The sequence below is a fragment of the Scardinius erythrophthalmus genome, assembly GCF_964197995.2.
Source record: "Scardinius erythrophthalmus genome assembly, chromosome: 7".
NCBI classification, from domain to species: Eukaryota; Metazoa; Chordata; class Actinopteri; order Cypriniformes; family Leuciscidae; genus Scardinius; species Scardinius erythrophthalmus.
Window position 1 is genome coordinate 15858402 of NC_138227.1, and position 23633 is coordinate 15882034.

General features: G+C 39.3%; 2 protein-coding genes across 4 annotated transcripts; one reads left to right on the forward strand and one right to left on the reverse strand.

Moving 5' to 3' along the window:
• Nucleotides 1-548: 548 nt before the first annotated feature.
• On the forward strand, nt 549-9889 carry LOC308693267 (histone H4 transcription factor). Of its 3 annotated transcripts, none has more exons than XM_081370066.1 (10): nt 549-867; nt 1132-1288; nt 1425-1651; nt 1732-1843; nt 1929-2081; nt 2213-2287; nt 6872-6992; nt 7087-7225; nt 7521-7648; nt 9098-9889. In XM_081370066.1, the coding sequence occupies exons 2-10, from the start codon at nt 1138-1140 to the stop codon at nt 9504-9506; spliced, it is 1515 nt and encodes a 504-aa protein (XP_081226192.1). In that variant the 5' UTR covers nt 549-867; nt 1132-1137; the 3' UTR covers nt 9507-9889. The 3 variants fall into 3 exon arrangements, with proteins under 3 accessions (XP_081226192.1, XP_081226193.1, XP_081226194.1); XM_081370067.1 differs by having other exon boundaries at nt 7524-7648; XM_081370068.1 differs by having other exon boundaries at nt 1132-1220.
• A 129-nt stretch (nt 9890-10018) lies between these two features.
• Nucleotides 10019-23018, reverse strand: auts2b (activator of transcription and developmental regulator AUTS2 b). Its single transcript, XM_081370065.1, has 13 exons — nt 22978-23018; nt 14685-14990; nt 14384-14598; nt 14215-14259; nt 14011-14106; nt 13535-13606; nt 13348-13377; nt 13181-13252; nt 12942-13077; nt 12357-12437; nt 12188-12271; nt 11875-12085; nt 10019-11269 (listed from the first exon to the last, which is right to left on the reverse strand). Exons 2-13 carry the CDS (start codon nt 14779-14781, stop codon nt 10159-10161), a joined length of 2250 nt encoding a protein of 749 aa, XP_081226191.1. The 5' UTR covers nt 14782-14990; nt 22978-23018; the 3' UTR covers nt 10019-10158.
• Between the last annotated feature and the right edge of the window lie 615 nt (nt 23019-23633).

Below are 23633 nucleotides of genomic sequence, written 5' to 3' on the forward strand. Positions count from 1 at the left end.
GTAGTAAAAATGTGAAAAAGGATAAATGAAATGGGTCCACCAGCACTGAATTGCATTGTGCATTGTGTGTAACATTCACATGAACAACACCCAATCTTTAAAGTTAAAGAACAATACAACATTTTTTTTTTAATTCTTAAATCCAGCTACTTTTGATCACATTTGAATGCAGATTAAAATGAATTCTCGTAACGTCCAGATTTTTGGGAATATTTATAAACGTCATCACTTGCCCTCCAGCGGTTATTTTAAGTACTGCACATTTTCCCCACTTGTTTTTCTAGTTTGAAGCGTAAATAAAACCATTAAAATTGCATTACATACATGCATTAATACATATTAACATAATACCGTTAAGAAACATTTCATTTTTGTAATTTATAAACTTTTCCAATAATATCAAGAATTGTCTAATAAACGTTTCCTCTTTTTCTATCCCATGGACATGTATATATATCATTACTTGAGTATATCATAACTTCACTTCCACCAGCAGTAAAACTATAAGCACTTTTTTCAGCCAAAAGCTCAAACCCTGATCAATTCGTGAGGACTTTTATTTTGCCTTTTACACGGAAACGCACGTCATGACCTTCGCCATCCTCTCAAACAAACAATTTACCCGCGTTCCTGTCCGTCCCCTCATCTGCTCGTCGGACATGAAGTTTTATGTAATTTAATTTCCTAAACAATGTCATGTTTTTACAGTACAGAGTCCATGTGCTCAATATATTTTAAGACTACGTAAATTTCCCTCTACATTAATGCCTGGATGTGTGCGCGCGCTTCTGAGCCACGACCAGTTAATGAAACTGAACTAGGTTAGCACCTGATCTTCAAACCAGCCAGTGACTCATTACCATCAGAGTAAGCGAATTTATTCATTCATAACCTCTTTGACAGTATCATGGCGTTGTAATAAGATGTATATTATTGTGTATGCTGCAGTAAACCACAAGCACTCAACGTTGTTTACATTACGAGTTGTTGAACGTTTGTTTACTTGTCATGAGCTTTGCTCAAAAAAGTCTTAACAGTTTTAAAGGCGCATTAATGTTGTTGTCATTCCCAAATTTAATATATTTAGCATTCAGAAGTTTTGTATTAATGTAGTTTTATGCTATCTTCAAGGTAAAAATGGCGAAAAGAAGAAATGTCTCTAAAATCGTGGTGGCATGCGAGTGGGCATCATGCACTTTCAAGAGTCAAAGCATGGAGGAGTTGAGTGATCATATGTCTCTACATTTGAAGGAGCATCTTGGGGAAGGAGATGCCATGGAGGAACTGGGTAGAAGATTGTTATACATGCATAAATTGACAATTAAATTAGGCAGATCTACAATGAAGTGTCTTTGACAATATTTGATTTGTATGTAAATTGCATTTATAGCACATAATAAGATTTGATATCGTCTCGTTTATAGAGGATTATCCGTGCCTATGGAGGGGCTGTGAGTTCCTGGCGATGGGAAGCCAGAGTGAGCTCATCGCTCATGCACATTTCCACATCTTCCACAGCAAGCTGAAATGCATCGGGACTCAGCTGCTTGAATCCCACCCCGAACTGGCTAGTTGCACTCAAGATCTCCACAGCAGCAGCCTAGTCCCGGATGTCTCTGAGGGATTTGTGTGTCAGTGGCAACACTGTGATGTTAGTATTAGTGTCACTTCTGTTTTACTTAAATATAGACATTATATAATGAGCTTATATCATTATTTTTGTGTCGCCAGAGTTCATTTAATAATCCGGAATGGTTCTACCGTCATGTTGACATGCATGCACACTGCACTGAGCTTCAGCCGCTTCCTGATCGTCAGCAGGCCCTCTTCTGCAGCTGGTCAGGTAAGCGCTTTCTGCAAACCAGGAACATTTTCATCATTGTTTATAATCCATTTGTCTGTGTGAAACATGTTTGCTCTTTCTGTAGGCTGCGATGCGTTCTTTAAAATCAAGTACCGTCTGCGGGAACACCTGCGCAGTCACACGCAGGAGCGGCTGGTCGCTTGTCCCACCTGCGGCTGTATGTTTTCCAGTAATACCAAGTTCTTTGACCATATTCAGAGGCAAGCAGAACCGGAAGGTCTGTTTATTTCACATCGTTCCTCTTCAATCGCTGACAATATAAAAACTCTGGCCATTAAAAGTCTTAGCTCCTTTCTTATAATACTGCTCTGCTGGCTGAAGTTTTTCCATAAATACATTTTATTGCAGATTTTCTCACATGTGGACATTGTGACAAAGCATTTGCCAACGAGAGGCTGCTGAGAGACCATGTTCGTCAGCACGGTGAGTTCATGTAGTTTGCACAATATATCGTTATCAGTTACTGCTGATATTAGAGATTAAAATGTATTTGATATGAAATTGTGCATTTTCACTATTTTTACATTTAGATTACCGTTGCTGTCGTGTAACAGTCTCTTAATCTTTAAAAATACTAATAATTTAATAAATAACACTGTTAAATTTCAGGATGAATATCCCATTCTCATACTGCCCGAGTGCCCATTATGTTGTAAAGCCTGAATTCACTTGTAGCATGTAAAATTATAGATTTTTTGTTTTAATGTTCTATTTTTATTTATTTAGACAAAATAGAATGGAATTTTAATATAATCCACAGCATGAAAATCATTTCCAGCTTATGATTATTGGCCAGAATACGTTCATCCCTAAAAATGTAAGATGGTTTACAAAAGAATGACACCTTCTGGAAAACAATATAGATTAAAGCTGCAAGCAGCCTCAAAGGGGCCAAGCCCTCCAATGGTTCCCTGGCTTCAAAAAGTAGCTAAAAATACTTGCTTTCAAAACTTTATAAGAAACTTTAATAACCAAAGTATTCTTAAAGGGGCAGTAAGTAGGAATTACTCCCATCTAGTGGTGAATTTGTATTTTGCAATCAAACTAATTTTGCTCTCCAGCGCCTCGCGTTTTCAAATGCGCGTTGCATCTACGGTAAGCGATATGTAACAAAAAGCTTTGACAGGATGTCTTCTAATAGCGCCTCGTCGAGTTTTCCTTCTGGTGAACTGGTTTGTTATTTCAAACAAACTACAACTTGGCACAACGAACAAACGAATGTTACAGTTTTGAACAAACAAAACTTACAACCTTGTTTATAGGACCTTCTCTACTTTACTCAATAGCTGCTATTCATCAAAGAGCCTGTTTAACTTTAACTATGTTCTACTGTCTATATCAGTGTTTCCCAACCTTTTTTCAGTCAAGGCACCCTTTGAAATTTAAAAAAAAATGTGTGGCACCCTACACTAGTGTTGTCACGATACTACTTTGATACTATACTTTGAAATGTGCTGGGTTTTTTATTTTTGATGTGCACAAATAAATGACAGGTAGGCTACCAGTACCATAAGATTTTCTTCTTCCTGTTCCTTTTTTTTTCTTCGTTCATGCATGTTACAAATTAATGAATGAATTAAACATTTTTAATTTTATATAATATATAATTTTGTTATAATTGCACAAGATAGCTTGTTTTTACTATATTTTATGTAGCCTAATAATTTCACAGTAAATCTCCAAATTAATGTAGAAACATCATAAAGACAGTATATTTCAAATAATTGTTTAATGGCATCTTTTTATGAATGAAGTGTTATTTGATTCTGATGTCACTGCTGCACTGTCACATGTGGATCCCACAAGCGTCCCATTTTCTCACAACTCTTAACGTTCATTTAAGACTTTATTTAACTAATTTAAGACTGCTCTCATGAGGATACTCAAAGCGAAAGCGCGAAAGAGAAGTCGAGTCTGGCGCGCGTCGTGTCAGCATCACAGGACAGCGCAACCGGATTCTCTTTTGTATTTTCTCGCTTGCATGGTTAGAAGCATTTGCATGAAGAAGAACGTGATTATATAATGTAACGCTAGCCAAAGGATGACAGAAAAAAAATGCTGCTTTAATTGCGTTAAATATTTTTAACGTGTTAAACTGAAAAATAGTTGACAGCAGCACGGACATAACCGATGTGTTTATGTGAATACGCGGCAAGACGGACGTTGTGACAATGTTTTCGTGTGTATTTGACTGTAAGCGCATCAATCAAAAATAGGCAGCTTTATGTTGACGCACTGGGAATAAGGCACGGGAATATATCACATGCAAGCGCAACCTCCGCAATTCAACGCCGAAAACTTATGATTTGCATTTGTATAATAAATTTGTGCGCATTATTTGTTGTTATTAGAGACTTCCGACGATCCGAGATTGATGGTAAAAATTTGTTTTTTTTTTACACAGCACCCCTGCTCTCGCCAGAAGCACCCCAGGGTGTCGCGTCACCCCGCTGGGAAACGCTGGTCTATATAGGCTAATAAAAAAATAAAAATAAAAAGCCTGTAATTAAGACCTTAACATTGACTTACCTGTCGAGAAGAAAGCAGGCAACTTCAGCGTCTCTTTTGAAAGCTTTCTCCTGCATTAGCTATCCCGACATTATAGCTAATAACCCTTGTTTTTGTAATCTCCGATCACGTTTACGGTCTTATTGTGGAGTTTTTCGACTAAGAGGACTCGTTATCCTGTGACTTAACCGTGCAGTGCAGCCTTTTAAACTTGCCGGGGCAGTGACAAAAGCGCCTCTCACTGCTCTGCTCCGTTTCTGCAGGTTTCAGTCACTTGACGCGGGCTCTGAACGAAAACGCGTTGTGGAAACGCGTTGGCCTAGTACTTTTTGTCCCTCTCTGCTATTATAGTTTTTCAAGATGGCGGAACTACATGGAAGCCTCCGTGGACCTACCTGTCCCATGTATGTAAAGATAATAAATTCTTCGTTTACGAGGATAAGTCAGATCATTGGCAGAGGTATTTGGACACCATTGAGGACATATTTATGAATAAAAATATTGATTTTAGATAATAAAATACCTAAAAAGTTACTTATTGTCCCTTTAATACAGCAGTGCAGAGCCAGAAGGAATTTAAATGACAACTTTATACACAATTTTAAAGTTTTACCACACAGGATTCGAACCCACGACGGCAATGGTTCGGGACTCATGACATGTCGTTTAGCAACTTGCGCCACTCAGAGGACGTGAATTACACAGCTGCTGAGGAGAGGATTCAGTGTATGAATGAGCACACAAAATCATGTTAACGAGATTAGCATGCTAAGCTAGCTTAATGCTAATGTAGCTTATGGTTATCCTGATAGCTGAAGAGCCACATTAGAAAGAATGGCATCTGGTTAGCATGTTAACCAATTATTATGCTAAGCTAACTAGCATAAGGCAACAAACACAGGCTATGTCAACTTTGGAGAAGAATATCTCGGGAACGGTAGCGAATATGAAAAATCTATTCAGTCATTTCTGTGCGGCTTGGTCCAAAGATCATCTGAGCAAACTTTGGGCAAAATTGAGCAAGATTTGAAGGAGGAGTAGCGAAAAAACTGTTTACCATTTGCTTCAATATGGCGGACAGTCACATTGTTGGAAAATGACAAATGAGATATCGTCGGAATCTGCATAATCCAAGGAATGTATTGACATAAAGAAATCCAATTTTAACCTATAGTTTTCTTTAACCTATAGGTTACTTATAACCTCTTAGTTTTTTTATAGTATAGTTTTCAAAAGTTATAAGCATATTTGCAAAACACCTTATACCTCTGGAACACTAGGTGGCGCTGTATTCAAAGTTCTCAGGTACCTTCAGGCCATGCTAATGATGATCCTTACCAATTTTTGTGCCGATATGTTAAATATTTTATAAGATACTGCAATTTATGACAAAAATCAAAATGGCGGACAAGTGGTTCATTCAATCCTGGCAAAATCGGTATCCATGGATTCGGCATGACCCAAGGAATCCATATATACCAAATTTATGGTTTTCTGACAAACTGTTCAAAAGTTATTGGCAAAAATAGCCATTTTCCATATCTCATGACCCGTAGGTGGCGCTGTTCCCAACTTTGGCATGGAACCTCAGGGCATACTTCCGATGAAGCGTACCAATTTTCGTTTCGATTGATCAATTTTTGGCCGAGATACAGCCTCTTTACCAATTTTGGGTCGACCTCGTTAACTTTGTGACACCATAACTTTTGAACAAACTTGAATAAAAAAAATCTGTTCAGTCATTTCTGTGCGTCTCAGTCCAATGATCATTTGAGTAAATTTTTGTCAAATTTTGAAAGAGGAGTAGCGAAAAAACTTAATACTGTACTTTTCAAAATGGCCACTACTGTAATGGGCAGTGTCTTAATGGATTATATTGGTCTTGATCACCATGATGAGAGGAATCAAGTGTACTAAGTTTAATTTTTCTAGATCAAATGGTTAAAAATTTATAACCCTTTGAATGTTGAATTTTTGAACTGGTGGTGGCGCTATAGAGTTGGTCCTAGAGACTCCAAAATTGGTCCAATTACTTTTCATGACCATATGTACCAAGTGTCCCAAATTTCATCATTTTCCTATGTACGGTTCATAGGGCTGCCATAGACTTCCATTTACGGAATAATAATAATAAGAAAACTAACAGATACAATAGGTGCCTTGCCCCTTCGGGGCTTGGCCCCTAAATATTGCTCTTTGTTGATGATTTACATGTCGTCAGATTTATTTATATGCCACTTTATACAATACACATAGTTTTAAAGCAACTTCACAGTAATATGAAAATAATAGCATTAATGTTGCAAAATTATTTATTATTATGTTCTTAAATTATTAAACAAGACAATAGTGTCATTACAAGACATAGTGTTGATTGAAGTCCAGTGTCGAATTCTGATACTAACTTGATTCAGAGTGTCGGTGTCAAATGATTTTCTGTGTTTTTTAAACCTATATAAGAACATTTTAGTTCAACTGTTCTTTTTTCTTCTTCTTCAGTGAATCATATAAAATGTCCTCTGTGTGACATGACATGCACATCCCTCTCCACCTTGAAGATCCATATCAAGTTTCGTCACTGCGATGAGAGGCCCTTCCCATGTGACTTCTGCGAGAGCAGGTGGCTGCCGGGATTTTGCACACTGTCCACGTACACTGAAGTAGGACTGAAGAATATATTACTAATATTTAATGGTTTGTCTCTTTACTTTTAGCTTCAAGAACCAGCATGATCTGCGGAGACACATGGAAACACACAATGAGGGGGCAGCGTACCACTGCACAGTAGAGGGCTGTGGATACTCTTCACGCATGGCCCACACCATGAACCAGCACTATAAACGAGTGCATGAGGTCAGCCAGCAGAGGGTGCTATAACCTCAACCACGCTTCATATTTAAAGGGACAGTTCACCCCAAAATTGTTGTTCCAAACCTGTATGAAACAGTTGATGGGGCCCCATTGACTTCCATAGTATTTTTTACCCCAGTCAATAGGCTCCATCAACTGTTTGGTTACCAACATTCATCAAAATATCTTCTTTTGTGTTCAGCAGAAGAAAGAAATTCATGCAGGTTTGAAACAACTTGAGGGTGAGTAAATGATGACAGTGATGACATAAAATAATATGTGTGATAACCGTCTTCAGCAGGACAACATGGTCCCGAGGTACAAGTGTCACCTTTGCGACAAGACCTTCTCTTGGTGTTATACTCTCACCCTCCACCTTCGAAAGAAGCATCAACTCAAATGGCCATCTGGACACTCGCGTTTTAGGTATGTTAAAAGCACTCCATAATATCTTTGTGTAATTAGTTCTAAGCTTACAATTAGTGATGTGACGTTTGGCACCGAGGCTTTGAAGCTTGTATAAAAATCATCTCACATTAAAGGTCCCGTATTATGCCCCTTTTCACAAGATGTAAAATAAGTCTCTGATGTCCCCAGAGTGTGTATGTGAAGTTTCAGCTCAAAATACCCAACAGATCATTTTTTACAGCATGTTTAAATTGACATTTTTGGGGGCTCAGAAAAACGCGCTTTTTTAGTGTGTGCCCTTTAAATGCAAATAATCTGCTGCTGGACGACACAGGGGGCGGAGCTTCATGAGCTTGCGCTCAGTCTGTCAGGACAATTTCATCTCACGGAATGATGATAATATCAGAAACTCTCAGTAACGTGTTCATTTCGAGTCGGACAATAATGCCTACAGAGTCAGAGTGCTGTATAGAGATGAAACAGGTATAGTTTAGTAGTTTAATTACGGTTATTATAACGTATTTGTCATCTGCTTGTATGTATCCATTATTTATTAATAGCCTACAAGTCTGCTGTCTGAATGATGAAACATATACTGATGAGTTTAATAAAGTTTATTGTACAACGAATTTCGGTAGAGTTGAGGGAGCATTCCTGTGGGCGGAGCTTAGTCAAAAAAGGTTCTAGTGACATCATTAAAGAAGGAAATAGAGGGATGTAGTCCAAACGGGCCGTTCGATGTAGGCGACTTCTGTTAAATAAAATATCTCGCTTGGCATTGAACTTTGAGCTTTATAATTTTACAGATATTATTTATACTCTAACAACAACATTACACACTAACTAAAGTTTGAAACATGGGATCACGAAGAAGATCATGTTTCGCAAGTCATTGCTTGTTTGATAAGAATAAATATTTACATGCATAGTGTTGTGCATGTTCAATTTGTATTAATCCCTAGTTCACAAGCACTTCAACTGACCATTCTGCAAAGTCATTTATTTTGACATGAGCCTTGCCTATGAACTCAAAGGTTTAGGTCGGACTAAGGCGAAAGCTTATGAATAAGGCTGTATGTGTTGATCGAAGCAGATTCATAAAATCTGCTACAGGACAAGTACTACAATATGTTAATTTGCCCTATTTTTAAAAAAAAATTCATAAGTTTTATTCTGACTCATTTGTTCATACATTGTGTTAGTACAATGACACGTGAAAGACTATTATTTATATAGACATAACACTTTTATTTCCTTATATGATATTTGTAGCACAAACTGATTTATTATATGAAACAATTGAAAAATGGCTGGGACAAAAAGGCAGCTTTTCCACCTTTTGACCACAAGATGACGTGTTTAAAAGCTTTGAGTTATGAGCCATTTTACGATACAGTTGATGGGAAAGCCTTGGTGCTTCGCAAAGCTTCATTTCACCATTGTTACTTCCAATTGCCTCTTGAACAGGTACAAGAAGGATGAGGATGGGTATCTGCGGCTAAATATGGTGCGCTATGAGACTGTAGAGGTTACGGAAGAGTTGATCAAGAACATGGCTGAAAAGCGCACACCTCGCAAGGTCTCCGGTTCAACCGGCCACTCCAAGGAGCCCATGATGCATCCCGACAGCGGCAACAGCACTCCCCAAAACTCTTCGTCGCCCTCTTCTCCTTCCTCATCTTCTTCCACCTCAGAGCTCTTGGAGGGGACTGACAGCAGTGCATTGAAAGGCGATGAAACATCTGTGTATTGTGTGTTGAACACTGTGACTGAGGTGATTGGGGAGCCAGAGGAAGTGTCCCAGCCTGGTGAGCCGTCAGGGGCTGTCAGAGCTCTGGCTGCAGTGGCTAGAGGTCTAGGAATGGATGTGGTGTAGTCTCATACTTATCAAATGCAGTTTCATCAGAGATAACCTGTGTAAGAATACACAATCTGTTTGACCTCCATTAGATCAATGTTTTTCTAAACTAATATGTACAGGTCAGAGGATGATGTTTAGCATTTACCTGTTGTTTAAAATTTTGCTAGTGTTTTATTTAAGGTTTTTTAAATTACCTCAGGTGTCTAATTCTATTTGTTAATAAGAAAATTCTGGTCTGGAAACGTGCTGGTTTTCTTTTTTTTTTACAAAAAGTTTTACATAAAATTGACCCTCTTTTTTATCTCTGTTTTAAAAGATGTTTGCTTTTATTTTATTTTTTTAAATAAATTTCCAGGAATAATTGAGTGAGTTTTTGAGCATAAATAGCTAACATCTAATTTATTTGTCTTGATACTTGTTGAATATTGTGCTGTATTATTGTTCCATTGTTGCCTGGCTGTCGTTGTAAATAGTTGTGTATTTTTTAAAAGCAACGTTCTAAAAGAAGAACAAGTAAAACCACTTTTCTCAGAAAAATCATTTTAATATTTTCTTTGACAAAAAAATCATTGCATAACTTTCCACCAATGTACATTTCATGACTACACTTTGTTTCACATGAAGTGCTTGATATACACGAGTCTGTCAGTTCCTGATGCAGTCCAGCTTACCGAGTATCAGTGTCTCTGTGTGGATGCAAAACTGGTCTATCCATAAGAGGGGTCATCCGTCTAGGAGACCCTGATCTTGCCAGCAGCATTGGGAAAAGTGGGTGTGGTTGGGTGTGTACATAGGCAGCAGGTAGAGTCCTACTGAGCGAGTTGTAATGTGAGAGCCCTGCGCTGGGGTAAGCTGCCGTGAGGAGTCCTGGATGCGGCAAGTGAGGGTCCAGTGCAGCATGGTGCATGGCCAGTAGGCGACCCCGCTCGCTCTCCTCTCTCTGGAGGGTCAGGCGATGACGCTCCTCCAGCTGACTCCTTTGCTCCAGGGCCATGGACTGCAGAAACGGATCTCGTGGGTAAGCGGGGTGCCCCATCATGGTGCGTTGCAGGTGGTCATTTCTCATTAAGAGGTCCTTGCCCAAAGAGTCTCTACGAGGAAGGTCTAACCCCCGATAAACATTACGCATAGACTCCCAATGTTGAGGCGAGTAAGGAAGCCTTTCGGCTCCAGGTAATGGATTCATTCCAAGAAAAGGTGAGATCAGCCTAGCCCTGTCGAGACCAGGGTGGCCAGCTGGGATTCCTATTGGCAAATGATGAGTAGAAAGAGGTGAAAGGTTTAAAGCAAGGGCTCTTGGACCCTGCCATGGTTTTTCCAAGACCTTCTGGTAAGTTGTAGCCCCGTGGTCCTGGTCGTCTCTCTTCTCCTCCTTGACCCTCACCTTGCTATTCTTGGAATAGGGGGGTTCATACTCAACTCTAATTTTCTTCTCAGCTGGCTCCCAGGGTTGGCTATCACTATTTGACCGCTTGAGATCCTCTCTCTGTTGTTTGGGTGATGAACTCTCCTTTACTGCTTGCTTGTCCTCAGCGGGCTGCTGCTCACTCTTGACATCCTCTTCTCTTTTGTCACTTTGGATCTCTTTGTGTTTCTGCTCCTCAGTTTCTCGGGTCTGTTGTGGGAGCTCCTGGGCTTGTGTTTTCTCTCTCACTCGCTCCTCTTCCTTGGAATCATCTGGAGAGGAACCTATGAAGGACTCTGTTGATGGTTTGTTGTCAAGTGCGCTGTTTCTGATGGGGGACAAATGCCTTCCATTTGATTTCTCTTTTGGCTCCCTGCAATGATTGAAATAAAAGATTTGAGTTTTGAGCAAGAACTCTTGAACCAGGGGTTTCCAATCCTGCTCCTGGAGGGCCAATGTCCTGCAGAGTTTAGTTCCAACATGCCTGTCTGGAAATTTCTTGTAATCATAAAGACCTTGACAAGACAGTTCAAGTCTGTTTTACTGGTCTTGAAACTAGACAGTGACCCTTCAGGTGCAGGATTGGACACCCCTGGTTTAGGCAGTTAGTGCCTGCTACACCGTTAAATGGCCCAGACACCAACATAGTGTTGGCCCACATCTGGTACCAGATGTGGCCCGGATCTGGGCCAACACAATGTTGCTGTCTGGGGGTTGAAAAACATTAAGGAGATCAAACAATTCGTTAGCATTCCCAGTGACTGCTTGGCTAGTGCAGAACTTCTCAGATGTACCCAATTTTGAAATCTTTCCAGATCCAAGTGCCCATGAAGCAAATATGGCCGCAACCTGTTTACCAACTTTTGAGGATGTTTGCGATAACAGCATCTATCATTGAGGTCAATTGGAATGCTAGCAGATAGTGTTCTGCAGGTACCTTCTTGCTCTTGGCATACTGGAAAATTAGCTGGTATGTACCTTTCCTGATCATCTTTGTTGATTATGGAGTCTTTTTTAATCGCTGTTCTGTCTGGTACGGAGGGAGCTCTTTCAGGTTCAGATGGCCTTTGACATAGAGGGGGTGTAGGGAAGGATGAAGGTGTCTGGTGCAGTCTGTTCCAGGGCTCCAGTGGTCCACTTGAAGTTGGCACCATTTTACCATCTTTAGTACCATGCGTTGCATTTGGTGCTATGAATGTCAGAGAGTAATTATTGTCAATCAGGGAAAGACAGATTTTTCACCTGCAGCAGTTACAGATCCTTTATTGTAAGAATAAATGAATGTCCTTACTTATTGATGGGTTTCCAAGCCCTCCAAAGGCAGATGAACTCAATGTATTTAGGCCTCCAAAGGTGAGTGGCTTATTAAGAGGCTCTACACAGATACGTGGGTTTAGATTTTGAGCAGTAATGTTGATCTATTATGAATTCAATTCTCTAGGAAGTAAATTTAATCTTACCATGATGGGGGACTAGACTGTGGAGATTGTTTGGGGTGTGCGGTAAGGATCCATAGGGTGAAACGGAAGGTTGTTTGGGACCTAACAAGACAGATGTAGATGATACTGGATGAGCACAGTTCTGTTTCTGTCAGACATTGTCTTATAACTTTAATAACATTAATGTTTTCTATTATTACAGGACACTGCTCACTGAGATCATTGGCATTCATTGATGTTGTAGCTTTGTCCATTTGATCTAATACGGTTCCAGTGGTTTTGCTAAGACGTTTCTGGATTATCTTTTTACTTCCAAAATACCTGGAAGTAATACTTCTAGTATTCATGAAGACTTTAGCTGGTTCAGGTGTGTTTAATAGGGTTAGATCTGAACTCTGGAGGACAGTGGCCTTCCAGGAGCAGGATTGGACACCCTGCCCTAACCTTAACCTTTAAAATCAGTGGGAAGTAACTGGACTGTAATATTGTACCTAGTGCCTATAATCTAATTAGTTGATAGGGATGTTGTTCCAGAATCAACAAGATGGTGATCCAAGAACATCCTACTTGGCAAAATTACAGTCACTTGTGTGGATGTGTTCCTACCTGCATTAGAGAGGATGGTGGAGGGGCGGGGTAAATCACGTGGCTGCAATCCCACGAAGCTCGAGCCAGACGATCGATTAAAAAAATCAGGCTTAAACCCAAAGTCTAATTTATGTGGCTCAATCTGCATCTGCTTCTGTAACACACAGGAATGGAAAAATGGTTATAGATTAAATACGAGTTTAAAACTAGATATATTGCATATCTTGAAAATGAACAATTATTTGATTTGAACTTGCCTTAATTTTTTGTTGATGATGGTAAACCTGCCATGCAATGTGGACATGCATTGCACACCACTTCCCAGATTTCTGAAGTAAAAAAACAATGTGAATAATGGGTAAAGCATTTTGTTCCTGGTTTACAAGGTAATACAAAGAGCTGAACAATCACATGCAAACCTTACCTTTGGTTTAGGACACATGGGGTCTAGAAGCTGGAAAATATGTAATAATACAATACATTATTCTTCTTATATTTCATCACTGATAGACAGAACAGCAGTAAATATTTAATGAGACACCTGAACATATCTGGCTCAGAGTTTTGGTCCATTAGAGAAGCCATGCAAAGGATGATAAATTGAAACCTACTCTGGAGTCCCTTTGTAAAAGTTGGTGTGGCACTGATCCTGGTCTTGAGACCACATCTAGAGGGTTGGAAGCCTGCAGATACAAAAACTTTGTGAATACTGTGTCCATTTTTAATTAAATTATAAACATGATGATGAATCCATAGGATTCCCTGGTTTTCCTCAGCACACTTTATCTCTTATGAAAGTAATTTAAGTCTCTAAGTGTGGCTAGACTGGAATTTTTACATATAATTTTATTTCTGGCCTTTGAAACCAGGCTTTGCAGATGTGGGGCTGAAAATAAACAGTTTGCAGAATCTCATCTGAAAGCAATTGAAAACCATGAGACGTTTTTTATTATTTCTTCCTTTGTGGGAGGTCATCTCAACTTAAGAAATATCAAGTTATTCACAGGCTTCTTTCAGTGTCAAGGCCTTTTAAGAATGCTGTGTTTCAAACAAAACAGACAGCTGAGAGACAGAGTGGCAGGCAAACCTTGGGCTGAAAAGCTCCCTGGAGAGAGCTGAATGGTCCAGCAGGTGGAACCATAGGAGGTATTCCAGTCATTACTGACGGATACGACGGGACCAACTGTAGGGAAACCACAGAAAAAATGTCATTAATGTCAGGAATCAAAAGTCTGTTCATGCTGATTCAGGACATAAAAGCATTTCTTTGTATGGCTTTTAAACAACTTACATTGTGTCTATGAAAGGTGTCCACTTTAGCGGGGTATTTGTCAAACTGCAAGATAAGAGGGAAAAAAGATATTTACCTTCACTTAGTAATTTTATACATTGCAATTGGTAGAATTTCAGCTCAAATAATTGATTATGAACGTAAGTGATGTATCAGTATTTCTCCTCACTTGTCTGGCAGGGGTACGCACCAGTGGTGCTGATGGGCTGGGCATGATGGAGTTGGGGAACGGAGTGAAGGTGTGCTGATGTGTGTGTTGGTGTGTGTGCTGGTGCTGGTGGAACTCCGTGCGCAGGTAGGCCTGGGAGGCTAGTGCTCCTCCTCGATCGACAGTCTGGGAGGCCAGGAACCGAGAGTTTAACTCCTGCCGCAGTAGGTCGTGATCTAGAAGGTGCGCAAGAGAAACAGTGAATATGCAAGAAAGATTTAAGTAACATTTTGATGGTGTGGTCAGTCTGGTGCAGCTGTACCTGTGTAGGGACCTGTGGATGGTGCACTGGGCACTGGCAGAGGGCTTCCTGTTAAGAGGGGAGGAGGAGGAGGCAGGGCTGTCGTTGGGGCAAACATGTTGAGGTGTTTGGAAAACGGGATGGTTACAACGCTCCTCTTCAACTTGTGCTGATGCACCCAAAGTGCACAAGAGTTTGTATAAACTGCTTTGGAAGGTGAAAGATGTTTTCCTTCAGTCTTTCTAGGGGTTCTTAGATATCTCCTTGTGGCATCCTGCCTGCTGTTTTCTGATCACGCATTTGTGGTATTAGCAACATCAGCAAGACCTGCGGGTCATAAAATATCGAGTCAACACAATGGATACCGGGCCAGCCAAGAAGAGCAAAATAATAAGAGAATCCATCAATAAATAGAACATCAATAAATAATAATCAAGAAACACAAGTAAAACTAGATTTTTACATCGCTTTTCCCAGAAAAACACTATAGTTTTCTGAGCCAAGTCAAAAGGGCCCACCACAAACACACTGTGATATTCTGGTCCCAAAACATGACTTGTGTACCTCCTTCAGTGTAAGTCATGACAAGTTTTTTCCTGTTTTATAATTCGCATTTGAACATTAAAAATTGAAATATTGCTAGTTGACTATCTTTTGTTATATTTAAAAAAAATTAACTGATGGGTTAAACTAAAGCACATACTATACAACTATGTCTTTAAAGTTATTGTTAAAAAAAATTACTATGGAGAAAATTAATGTGATTTTAATTTCTGGAACCTGCCTCTTGTGCCCTATTACTTGTTAATATTAAAAATACATGTTTTTGAGCACCAAATCATCATATTAGAATGATTTCTGAAGGATCATGTGACACTGAAGACTGGGATAATGATGCTGAAAATTCAGCTTTGCACAGGAATAAATTACATTTTAAAATATATTCAAAACAGTTTTTTTTAATTGTACTATTATTTCACAATATTACGTTTTTTACTATATTTTTGATGAAATCAATGCAGCCTTGGGAATGAAACTTACTGTCCCCAAACTTTTGAAAAGGACTGTATAAACAATGGCACAGTGCAGTAATTGTGTCAATGCAAAGATAACAGTGTACAATGAGGCAAGCAGAGCTTGTAAAATAAATAAATAAATAAGGAGAAGGATATCTCTATCTTTACAGCATTAGTCTTTTCACATGCTGTTATAGCACTGGTGACTTTGGTTTCACAGTGACATTTACTGGTCCCTCCCGGGGGTGGGGGTCGCTAATAGTGAATGCAAATGTGATGAAGGGGTGAAATCCCTTAGGGATTCGCCCATCTATACAACCTGCAATTACCTCCTTTTGAACAGCACTCATGCACATAAAGCAAAGCAGTAAATCTCTTTTGTGTCGAGCTGTCAATTTGGGCCTTTTCTCCAGTGCTGCTGTATCTATAGTGAAAGGTCTTTTGAGAACCCCATAATGGATTGTTAGCTTCTCCAAGGGGTAGACCTCCTTTCGCGAACACCAGGGGTACACAGAGGAGGGAAACACAAGGAGCAACTTATTCGCCTGAGCTGAGCTCCAAATCCCTTGTGATGAGCTGTTTGCATTGAATAGGGTGACACAGCCGCAGGGGTCATTCAAACGTTGGGAACAGTAAATGTGTGTGGAGAAACAAACTAAAAGTAAACTGTTTGACATCTGAAAATATAAGGTGTTTAAAGGTGCTTCCAGAATGCAATATTTCATATGCTCTTAAAAATAAAGAAGGGAGTTTTCGCAGTCATGCAATAAAAGAACCATATTGGCTTCCCCAAAGAACCTTGCGGTTAAAAGTTCTTAAAGGGACAGTTCACCCAAAAATGAAAATTCTGTCATTAATTACTCACCCTCATGTCGTTCCAAACCCGAATGAAGATCGTTTTTGATTAAATCTGAGAGCTTTCTGTTCCTCCATTGACAGCTACACAACTACCACTCTGACGCTTCAAAAAGTTCATAAAGAGATCGTAAAACTAATCCTTATGAATTGAGCGGTTTAGTCCAATTATTCTGAAGAGACATGATCGCGTTATATGATGAACAGACTGAATTTATGCTTATATTCATGTATAAACATTCACACATCAGTTGTGGTAAACAGAAGCTCAAGCATGTTTGCTTGACGTGCGAGAACCAATGAGGTTCATTCTCGCGTTACGCAGCACTTTTGAGCTTCCGCAAGAACCAATGAGGTTTGTTCATCATACAGTATAAAGTGATCGTGTCTCTTCAGAATATTTTGACTAAACCGCAATCTTTACAATCTTTTTGTAAACTTTCTGAGGCGTCAAAGTGGTAGTTGCGTAGCTGTCAATGGAGGGGCAGAAAACTCTCAGATTTCATCAAAAATATCTTCATTTGTGTTCCGAAGATGAACGAAAGTCTTACGGGTTTGGAACAGCATGAGGGTGAGTAATTAACAACAGAATTATAATTGTTTGGTGAACTATCCCTTTTAAAAATAACTTTTAATAATCTAAAGAACCGTTTTTAACTATAAATAACCTTTTGTACAATGGAAAGGTTCCATGGATGTTAAAGGTTCTTCATGGAACCATCAATGCCAATAAGGAACCTTTATTTTTAAGAGCGTAAAGTGCCAGACCAGCATGTCAGTCCTTAATGAGATGAACGGGAGAAATGCTGGAGGAGACAATAAGTCTCCAGAGAGGAGAACAGACAGTCTCCATCTAGTCCGTAATGAGTGGTACAAGCCACATGGCACAGCTCAATAGCTGGACTGGCTACAGACTAATCAAGTAAAGCTAAATAATAAGCAAGCGCAGAGAGTCCTTAATAGACCCTTGGATCATAATGGCGCTGGTGTTTTAATCTAATTTGCATCCAGTTAAATGAAAGAACAGCGTGTGATGATGTACCCTTCCATCAAACGAAGCAATAACGAGCGGTAAAAATAAATGAAAATATTTGGCTTGTGTGTATAAGACTCGTTTCGATTAAACTGCTTGTTTTCAATTAGTGTCATGGCACGGTAATGCTCTATTTTGATGCAGGTCAGGAATTAAGCTAAGCCTCTTTTTGGAGCTGTCAGGCCACCAGCGAATTTGTCTTCCTGTGTCAGTTGGCAGCTCCCTTCCCCAAGCCATTTTTGTCATTCATCAAGCCCATTACTGGCCTAACCCTTCCAGGCATGCAGAAACGAATGGTCTAATCCCTTCATTCTCACAAAGACAAGATTAGCTGGAGGTTAAACACTCGTGTTCTTTAAATTTTGTCCTTGACAGGGTGCCAGGGGAAAGCTCTTAATCTCGTGAAGAAGCAATTGGAGGGAGCTTTGTGTGCATACAAAAGTAGACGAGCGCAGCTCAGGCGGAGCGCAGGTAAGCCCTCCTAAAAACTACACTTAATCTTCAAATCATAAACCTGTTTACTGTAGCCGGTCCTCTGCGGTTTTGCGCTCGCAGATGGCGGAGACGTCTCATTAATCATCCGGTGGCATCGAGGGCCACGTGTGTTATTGCTAGGGCACAGTTGGCAAATGACTCAAACTGAGAAACAGTTGCTCTTGGGTGCTGACAGGTTCCCACATGGTTTTTAGCTCGCTGTGAATGAAGCCCACTTAGCTAAGGTGCATCTGTTCGGCTGCACCTCTCTCTGACACTTAGCCACATTTGTGCGAGCAACGGCTATCTCAGAGAAGAACACAACGGTTGGATTTCACCTGTGTGGAAATGAGCTAACACAAATACTCACTTCTGATATGTTCAGGATTAGTCGTCAACTGAAAACAGCTAAAAAAAGCTCCTACCTCAATGTTTCTGCACCCTAAGTCTGAGTCGTGCATGGATTTACTAGAAAATTGGCGTTCCAGGCAGTCCAGGCTGTAATCTGGCAGGTTTAGAGAGCTCTCTCTGGTGCAGCGTTCAGCAGGCGTTCAACAGCTCTTGAATAAGACACAGGGGAACAGTATCTCTCTGTATTCTCAACTTGCCAGTCTGTCTGCAGGATCACAGTCTGTGGTGTTGGGTATCACACAGACTAAGCGAACACTTCCTTTATGGCGCTGCTTTCTCTCTCACTCTCTCTCTCTCTTTTTTCCAGTTAACACATCAAAGCAGTAAGCCAACTGGGTGGTATGCACAGGATTTTTACGCTTACTGTGAATTATATGGATCAAAACTGTAATATGTGCAGATCGTGGCTATGAAAGTGGGATTCTACACACAGTTTTTTTTGTTACAATATTTTTATTTACCAAAGAAGGTATACGAAATGAACACTACTCGACTGCAGTTAACCATAATGCCAATTTATAGTTTCTTAAACACAATTCTATTTGTTTTCGGTCCTTTTAAATCTCTCAATTCACAGTTTTCTTCTAAGAAAGGATCTCAGTAATCTCACACGTGTCTCATGAGTTTCAGAAGAGATCTCAATCTCAAACTGCTCTCCAATTTGGTAAGATACTAGATTACAATCAAAAGACCATTTTTTTTCAGAAAAATCTTCACATTTGTTGTGCTAGCTACATTAAAAATTATATTATTTTACAATTAAAATACAATTATGTATTTTTTGACAAAGTGGAAGTCTATAATTTAATATAGATAGACATTTACTTTGTCAGAAAATGTTTCTTTTGCATTTATAGTTTAATTCAGAGACAGTGTTTATACTTAGATGGAACACCCCCTCTGTGCATTTCTCTCAGTTTTAAAGCTTTAAACCCAAATAACTTATTTCAAAAAGAGCAATTCCTCCTCTTAAACCTCATTTCATCAGTCATATACAGCATAAGAATCAAGCCGTATTTGAGCAAGTCATGGCTTGTTATCATCAAGTAATCCCTTCACAAAGGATGATGTGAAAGGCCAGTTCAGGACACAAGCTAAGGACGTATAAATTGCTGCGAGCAAAACGACTGCATTCTCCCACAGTCAGTACAATAGGCAGCAATGCCCGGTATAGAGCGGTTTCATTATTCAGCGCTCAGGTTTCGTTCAGTCGGGGATTAGTGATGGGGATGTAGGCCGGCCGTGCACACAATGTCTCCTGAAGCCTGTGGGATGTGTTGTACCTCCCGCTTCCGAGAAACCGAGCCCCTGGAGCGCCAGTGAAACAATCAGCGGCGTGGAGGACGCTAGAGACTCAGATCCTCAGCTTTAAAACAGACTCTTAAAGCGGCTTCACTGATGATAAAGGGCCTGTTGTGAGTCTTATCGCAGTGGCCAGTCACGGCTGTAACGTGTGTGAGAGCTGGGGGCAAAGCGAGCGCTAAAGTTGGATAGTCAAAGTGTTTATTTGAGTTGTGTTGAAAGCTCCAAACAGTCAGCTGTCTGGCTGATGTCTCAGCAGCGGCGATTTCAGCTATACACTATCCCCGGCGCTCGGGCCAGGCCCGGCTCGGGTTACCCAGCGAACAATGCCAACTCTGTTCTGACTGCCTATCTCACAGACTCCGTTGTACTAACATGTATATCTATGTCTGCAATGGACAGGGGATGAACAGATTATACTATGGCCTTGAATAGTTTCGCTCCTACTTTGAAGGTGGCTACAGTGATCATGCCTGTGAAGTGCATTCTGGGCCCTGTATAGCATATAATCTTAACACATCCTTAACAAGCATTGCAGGAACTTAAAAAACTCTATCCAGGCCAGTCACCGCACCTCGGCCAAAACTGAAGCAAAGACAGCTCTGTGAATAGCATTTGAGTTATTCCTGGCAGAAACATGTTACGGAACTGTGAGTGTTGAGGGAAGCTGTCAACTTTTGCAGCCGAGTGTCGCGCAGACAGATTACACAGCTCCTCAGCAAGCCTTCTCATATTAGCATTAACAACAAACAACCATAACAACAGAGTCAAACATAGTACAGTGCTTATACTGGAGATTCTTCAATGTAAAAAAAGCTTTTAAAAATATCGAATATTTAGAATATAAGCTTGGCGTGGCGTGGTAAGATTATTTAATCTTTTTGAAAGTTTTTTTTGGATCAAAAATACAGTAATATTGTAAAGTAATATTACAATGTTATATTTAAAAAGTTTTAAAATGCAATTTTTCCTGTGATGGCAAAGCTGAATTTTCAGCATCGTTACACCAGTCTTCAGTGTCACATGATCTTTCAGAAATCATACTAATATGGCGATTTGCTGCTCAAGAATTTTGTTTTCTTAAAAATCAATGTTGAAAACAGTTTTGCTGCGTAATATGTTTGTGAAAAGGTTCTTTGAATAGAATGTTCAATAGAGCAGCATTTATTTGAAAATGAAATCTTTTGCAACATTATAAATGTCTTTACTGCCATTTCTGATCAATTGAATGTGTCCTTGCCGAATAAAAGTGTTAAGTAGTGTAATTTTTGAGCGTTGAAAAGTAAAATATGACAGAATTTCTCTTTTTTGAACTTCCCCGGGCAGTTTGAAGATCGGAAATGTCATTCATTTCAAGATTTATATTAAAGACCAATTTCAAATCGATTAATATTTGAGAAATTTAATTAAAAAGCATGTTATTTTATTTACTTTTTTATTGTTTTAAGTTTATCAACTGTTACTTAACTAATGTTGTTTTAGCATTTCCACAGATGCAATGCAATGAAAAAAAAAATAAAAAAAAAATAAATGTCATTACTGTTATGCTTTATTACCTCAAAATTTCTCATGTACAATATAAAAAATTCATACCGTCATACATTATACCAAACTTCAGGTGATAAATGTTTCCATTATTCCACAAAAAACTGACCCTAACTAAAGAATCACCTATATTTCACCAGACTTTATGTTAACAGTCTGTCTATAATTGTCATCAGAACTGTGCTGTTGCATCTAAATATACACAAATACAAAGGAAGCTGATTAGAAATATGATATGTCATTCATTGAAGTGATGTCTAATTAAAAACTGAATTCCGAGAAGCATCTGGCAGAACACTGAGAAAAAAACAGACCCTGAAAGCTGTCTAATCCTCCTATGATTGAGACAAGCGTCCTTTAACTCAATTGCATTAAGATGGCTTAAGGTTTAATAGGCTTCTCAAAACACTATGTGCTTACATCCTTTCTGTTACATTTGCAAGCCAATCATGGTGCTAATTGCAGCAAATTACAAGTCTAAAAATATCTCTCACAAAACACAAAAAACAGTTTGCACACATAGAGCGCTGCCTCCTGTACATACCAACAGTCTGACCCAAGGCCGTGACCCATCAGTCCGGTGAGACCCCAGCCCAGTGCTGGTGGCCAGACCTTGGCCCCTGCTGACAAAAGTGCTAGACAGGAGCCTCCAGAGCACCCAATCTTACTTAAAGACGTAAATTCCATTATCTATTGCTGGTGACCCTATGAAAGTAATCTGGTTAAGTTCTTAAGTGCCTCTGATTTGATTTCAGCACGCTTAAGTAGCAAAAACTTCATGAAGTAAATGGTGATGAGTGATATAGAGAGAACCAATTGTGGTTTTCATGAATGCTTCATGACTGAAATGTGTAAGTGTGCCAATAAAAATAAAAGCAAGGATTGAGTGTCTTGTTAAATAAATCAGCAAGGCTAAAGTGTTTTTGGGCGGTTTGGCTGTGGAGTGTCCAATCCTCTATCCAATTAAGTGGAAGATTACCAGCACGTACTTGGCCTGAACGTACCCACCTCCTAAGAAGTTATCGAGAGGCTAATTGGCTCTAAGGGTATTGTGTTTTACATCCTTGTACTCAATCCAGGGGATTTCTCATCATGCCATCTGCCCAATGCAAGTATAACATGTCTTTTATATCTCTTGTTGCGCAATTCATCATATTACAGAACGGATAAGTCATGATGTTGTGAACCTTCAAATCTTTCTTAGCCTGGGAAAAAAAGCCATGAACTGCACCCGTCAAATGTCCAAAGCAATAAAATGAGAATATATAAGTTTAATATCTAGAAAGATTGTTTATATCTTTTTGTGCTGAGGTTTGTATTTATAACACCATGTATCACAGCATGTGATCTAACTGAATGCACCAGGAGTTCATCTACATAAGTCAGCTGATTTATTGCCAATAAATAAGAGCTAAACACAATTCTATTATAACTGAAAGTCAACGTAATTATACAAATGCCCACTAGAGGTTCCCAGAGGATTCTGTCTCATTGGAGTAGGAACTGATGTGATGACACTATCATTAGATAATTGAGTCTATCTATCAAAGCTATCAAGAGGTGTTAGATATAATGGTTGCTAATGAATTCTCATCCAGGGAGGCAAATAAACACAACATAAATAAATAATGTGCACGTTATAAAATGTGACCAATGGAATTTAAAGAGATTTACATACCTTCATTTGGAGGAGGGAATGTCTCTGTTTGTCAGAGCAACCTGCAATATTATTAATAAGTTTCAGTAAAAATGATCCATAAGCCAACACACACATTTTAACCACAAGAGGACACTGTTTCACCACTGCAAAACATGACAAGCTCCTTCACTGTTTAAAAGACCAAATGCCTTCAAAGGGAACACACTGGCTCTACACATAATAATTTTTCCATGCTTCACAACAGGAAACAAAGACATAGATGCAATGAAATCTAAAGAAATTATTATTTTAATCAAGTTTGATTCTTATTTAAGAATTGTTGTGCTGAGCTATCCATTTCTCTCTAGGCAGTTCTCATCTTTGCTGTAATATCTAAATGCACAGCAAGAAGCACAACCAGCCCAAATCTATCAAATCTCAAGACCTTAACATTTTATTAGATTTTCCAGAGGCACTTACCCAAAATGCCAATGAAAAGATGAGACAAGGAGGACGATAATCTCTCTGGTTCTTCTCAGTGTAATCCAAAATACTGGCAAAAATGTTTTTCAACTATCCAATGCTTTTCAGAATACAGTTAGTGTGTTAAAAAGTTGCTTTGTTGCATGTATAAATGAAAAAGATAGGTCCTTCCAAAATCTAGGAGCTCTGAAAAAGTGTTCGTTTCTACACTT